Below are 5005 nucleotides of genomic sequence, written 5' to 3'. Positions count from 1 at the left end.
TAGCTAGCAAGTAAAAAACAAAAACGACAGAATAAAAACATGCACACACCACCATCATGTTTTAATATAGTGCCAACAATACCATAAGTCAAAGTTTTAAAAAGGCAGACAAGGACAGTCATCTTCAACACTCGTAACACCGTTACATCACATCCGGCGACCCCCAAACAGGTTTGCAAAAGGCGCCGACGTAGTACACTGCAGCTGCTTCTATGTAAGCCATCCAATGATGTGGTCGCCATCAGGCTGGCATATCATCACCTCCCGGTAATCGGCGTTATCCATAAGTGTCGAGGCGAAGTGGAATAACGGCGTACTAATTAGGGATGGAATACTCGTCAGGCGATGCATGCACTCCGAAATAGTGTACAGCGATTCGCTGCCTGTGAGGTGCCTCACCGTAACCTACTGATTCTTTGTACGCACCACATCTGTTAGATTGTTCATGCTTTCCGCAATAACTGACGCTCCACTTGTTGTCTTCTTCGACTTTGAAACACTTGTTGATGGCGTCTTTCTCCTTTTTCCCTTTTCAATCGGAACATGCTCCAGTGAAGAATCTGAATCCACGTCCTGTACTCCTGCGGGTATCGGATCAGCAAATGGCTGGGCTCCCAAACTATGCACTGAATCAGATGAGTCATCAGCAGCTTCAGGAAGTTTCTCTCCCGGGGTCCAATGGTGCTTCCCAGTAGCTGATGCCCCCATGAAGACCGTCTCCATTAACTCACGATGTTCCAAGGTTTTTTTCCTGAACTTGGCACACACCTTGTTTATCTGCAGAAATAGAGATATATGAAAGAGGAAGACGTTACATTTCATATAATTAAGTAAAAGTTAACTAAACAAGTACAAAATGTACTGGTAAATGACAAATATGAAACTTGTTTGTACATGTACTTACCGATTCCATCTTGTCCTACCACTCCTCAGGTACCTGAAACATACCGGTGTCACTGTCAAAGCCTATCCCTGACACTCCTTTGCTTGAATCCATCAACTTTGTCCACGCTTGCTACTCTTTTTTCAAGCTCATGTACTTATTCTTCAACTGTTTTAGTCCATGTTTTCTTCCTGTTTTTTTCTCAAATTTCCTTGCCAAGGACTTGTACCCTGCTTGGCTGAGGACTAGGAATGGGCGATTTCCTTTACTAATCTCATTTGCAATCAACTGCAGGAAAACTCGGATTGAGTCACTGTCCCATGACGCCTTGTGACTGAACTAATTATGTGTCTCTTCAAGACTGCTTGACTTGTTAGTGACAAGGCCTTTGCTTTTTGAGGAAGTACGTGGAGAAGTACGTGTGGAAGCCATTACTAATGTACGGTTACAAAAGATTACCATCACAAATTAGGTTGTTTTATACACACGCATAAGCCATTACACATTAATAACAACAAACATAGAGATAGGATGCTAAATTAGCCAGCATATAACCATTGCACATTAATAACATACGTACACAGGTTCGATGGAAGTTAGTAGTGGACATAGTTATGATAGTTATTAATACGTCTACCGTATCGAAGTGGAGGAAGGCAAAGGCAGCTTAAAGTCATACTAAAACATACTACCAACATACTAACAACATATTGACAACATACTAACGTGTTTCTACATACTGACAACATCGTAACGTTGCTTACATACGGCACAACAAAATGACAACGACAATGCATAGCACATACACAACGGTCTTAAGGATACGCAAGGATTGTTGAATGTCTATGACATCAGCTCGCAATTGCATGACAATTTCGTCTCTGGGTGACGCATAGTTTTGGTTCTCTCGCCTTGGTTCTTCGCATCAACCAATCCAACTGACACAGGGCTGGTGAGTGCTAATTATGGAATATTAGTTTCATGGGTTGTTAATGTTCATACAGTTATGACCGGTAAAGAATGGGTCACTTACCACAGGGCGGGGACAGACAAAATAAGGACGCCCTGGATTTTTGGTAGACCTGGAAATCTTAACAATACAGGAGCCATGTCCACAGGCACACATTTGTCGTGGCCATGTACTGGAAGTTGCAGTGGAGGTAAACGAAGCCATGCTATGCTTTACAAACATTGGGAAGTGACCATGAAGCATACAAATAATTAGTTTATGTTATCCATATATCAGGGCTACATAAACCGAATACGTTAAGCACATTTGTATATTGGATAGGTAAACAACTTATTAACTTCCTTCAGTTTATTGAAATTAGTTTAGGTTTTTTGAAATTTGAGAATACTCTATTTATATCAATAATTTAAAAGATTATTCTTTTTTTTTTTTTAAAGTGGACATGAAAATATAACAAAATTGATTATGTGGTATTGAGTAAAAGAAAAAAGTAACAAAAATTGAGTAATGAGAATTGAGCATTGAGTATTGAGTAAAAAATATATTAAAATTAATAAATATATTTTTTAATATATGTTTAATATATTTTTTACTCAAATATATTTTTCAAAAGTAAATTTTTAAAATATTTTTTAATATATTTTTAATATATCGACTTTAATAACTACATTTTCTAATATATGTTTAATATATTTTTTACTCAAATATAATTTTTAAATCTAAATTTTTAATATATATTTTAATATATTTTTAATATATTTTTAATATAATTTTTAATAAATATAATTTTTAATATATGTTTAATATAATTTTTACTAAAATATATTTTTTAAATCTAAATTTTTAATATATATTTTAATATATTTTTAATATTTTTGTTTAATATATTTTGGTTAATATATTTTTAATATATTTTTCTGATAATTATATTTTTCAATATATTTCAAATATATTTTTTATATATTTTATAATATGTTGTTAATATATTTTTAATATATTTACCTTCCTCCCCCAATTTAGTTTGTAATATATTTTTTACTCAAATATACTTTTTACAAATGAGAATTGAGCATTGAGTATTGAGTAATGAGTATAACAAAAAAGTAACAAAAATTCAGGCTTGAGCATTGGACATTTTTGAGTATAACAAAAAATCTAACCAAAATTGGACATTTTTTCCCTCATTGACTAAAAACATCACAGAACTGATTTCAGTTTTCCTTATTCATTCACAGACTCAGATTTCATGACAAATCAATAGGTATTTAACAGAATCAGACATGCATTCACAGATATCATTCAGAATTTGTTTCAAAAATGGGTAGAGACTAGTAGTGGAACAATGTATACATCAATTTCATAAATCAGATTTCATGTTGTGGCATTTGTATACATCAATTCGAACTTGTGATCTGAAATTTTTCATTTTTAATGATAATTATAAGAAAAAAATCAAAAGAAGAAAATGGATTTTCATGTGTTTGAACAGAGCTTTACCAGAATCAGATATGCATTCATAATAACATAAGTGCATTCACAGAGTTCATTCAGAATTTATTTCAGAAATGGCTACAGACTAGCAGTGGACCAATGTATGATCAATTTGATAAATCAGATTTCATTCAGCATTTGTATACATCAATTCGAACCCAAGATCTGAAATTTTAGATTTTTCTTGATAATTATAAGAAAAAAATCAAAAGAAGAACAGAGGGTTTTACGGATTTGAACAGAGCTTTACCAGAATCAGATATTCATTCACAATAACATAAGTGCATTTACATATTTCAATCAGAATTTATTTGAAAAATGGGTAGAGACTAGCAGTGGAACAATGTGTACATCAACTTGGTAAATTAGATTTCATTCAACTAGTGAATACATCAATTCAAACTTGTGATCTGAAAGTTTTCAGCTTTATAATTATAAGAACAAAATGTGTGAACCCAAGCACAAAATGAACAGATCTGAAAAAAATCAAATTTGTAATGAACCCAAATCAGATTGTGATCTGGACAAAATGTGTGAACCCAAGCACAAAATTTTTCATTTTTAATTGTGATTTGAAAAAAGCAGATTTTTTATGATAATTATAAGAAAAAAAATCAAAAGAAGAACAGAGTGTTTTACGGATCTGAACAGAGCTTTACGAGAATCTGATATTCATTCACAATAACATAAGTGCATCCACAGATTTCATTCAGAATTTATTTGAAAAATGGGTAGAGACTAGCAGTGGAACAATGTGTACAATTTCATAAATCAGATTTCATTCAGCTAGTGAATACATCAATTCGAACTTGTGATCTGAAATTTTTCATTTTTATAATTATAAGAACAAAATGTGTGAACCCAAGCACAAAATCAACAGATCTGAAAAAAATCAGATTTGTAATGAACCCAAATCAGATTGTGATCTGAACAAAATGTGTGAACCCAAGCACAAAATTTTTCATTTTTAATTGTGATCTGAGAAAAAGTAGATTTTTAATGATAATTATAAGAACAAAATCAAAAGAAGAACAGAGTGTTTTACGGATCTTAACCTATATATACATAGTTTGGCCCTCATTACGCACAGAATTACAGATTTATGTATATATATATATATATACATATATAAGAACAGATATATGTATATAAAAACAGATCTGAACAGAGCTTTACAGATTTATATATAAGAACAGATACATGTATATATATATCTGTGCCTAAAATGTGTGAACCCAAGCACGACGAATCACTTCAACAGGTCGGTAATGAACCGGATTTGTAATGAACCCAAAATGGAAAAAAAAAAAAAAACTTTGGAAAAAAAAAATTGGAAAAATTTAAAGAAAGAGAGTCCACACTTCCTTCAATTTTGGGAAAAATCCTAACATTGTATACAGAGAAAGGGACTCCACACATGAACCGTAAGTAGAGGCCACACACACACACACAGATCTACGAAATCAGAAGGGTTTGAAAGAGTTACTTGAAGATCGGTGGTGTTTGAGACGGTTCCGTCTATTGTTCGTCCCCGCCAACGTTAGGCCCCAACCATCCGATTTGCCGATCTGTTCGCGAGTCGTCTTCACCGCTGCAGATGCCTACTCCGGCCCGATCTCCTCTAAAAAGCCTGGTTCAGATGTCGTCGCCGCAGGTTGCCA

At 33.5% G+C, this 5005-nt stretch overlaps 1 protein-coding gene across 1 annotated transcript; it reads right to left on the bottom strand.

Annotated features, from left to right (window-relative positions):
• Positions 1 to 262: 262 nt before the first annotated feature.
• On the bottom strand, positions 263 to 4649 carry LOC145824506 (uncharacterized). Its single transcript, XM_082924378.1, has 2 exons — positions 905 to 4649; positions 263 to 777 (listed from the first exon to the last, which is right to left on the bottom strand). The coding sequence occupies exons 1-2, from the start codon at positions 911 to 913 to the stop codon at positions 406 to 408; spliced, it is 381 nt and encodes a 126-aa protein (XP_082780504.1). The 5' UTR covers positions 914 to 4649; the 3' UTR covers positions 263 to 405.
• Positions 4650 to 5005: the final 356 nt, after the last annotated feature.

This window comes from Camellia sinensis, chromosome 4 (assembly GCF_055761805.1).
Source record: "Camellia sinensis isolate YWXY chromosome 4, ASM5576180v1, whole genome shotgun sequence".
Lineage (NCBI taxonomy): Eukaryota > Viridiplantae > Streptophyta > Magnoliopsida > Ericales > Theaceae > Camellia > Camellia sinensis.
This window is presented reverse-complemented; position numbering and strand designations above follow the sequence as displayed.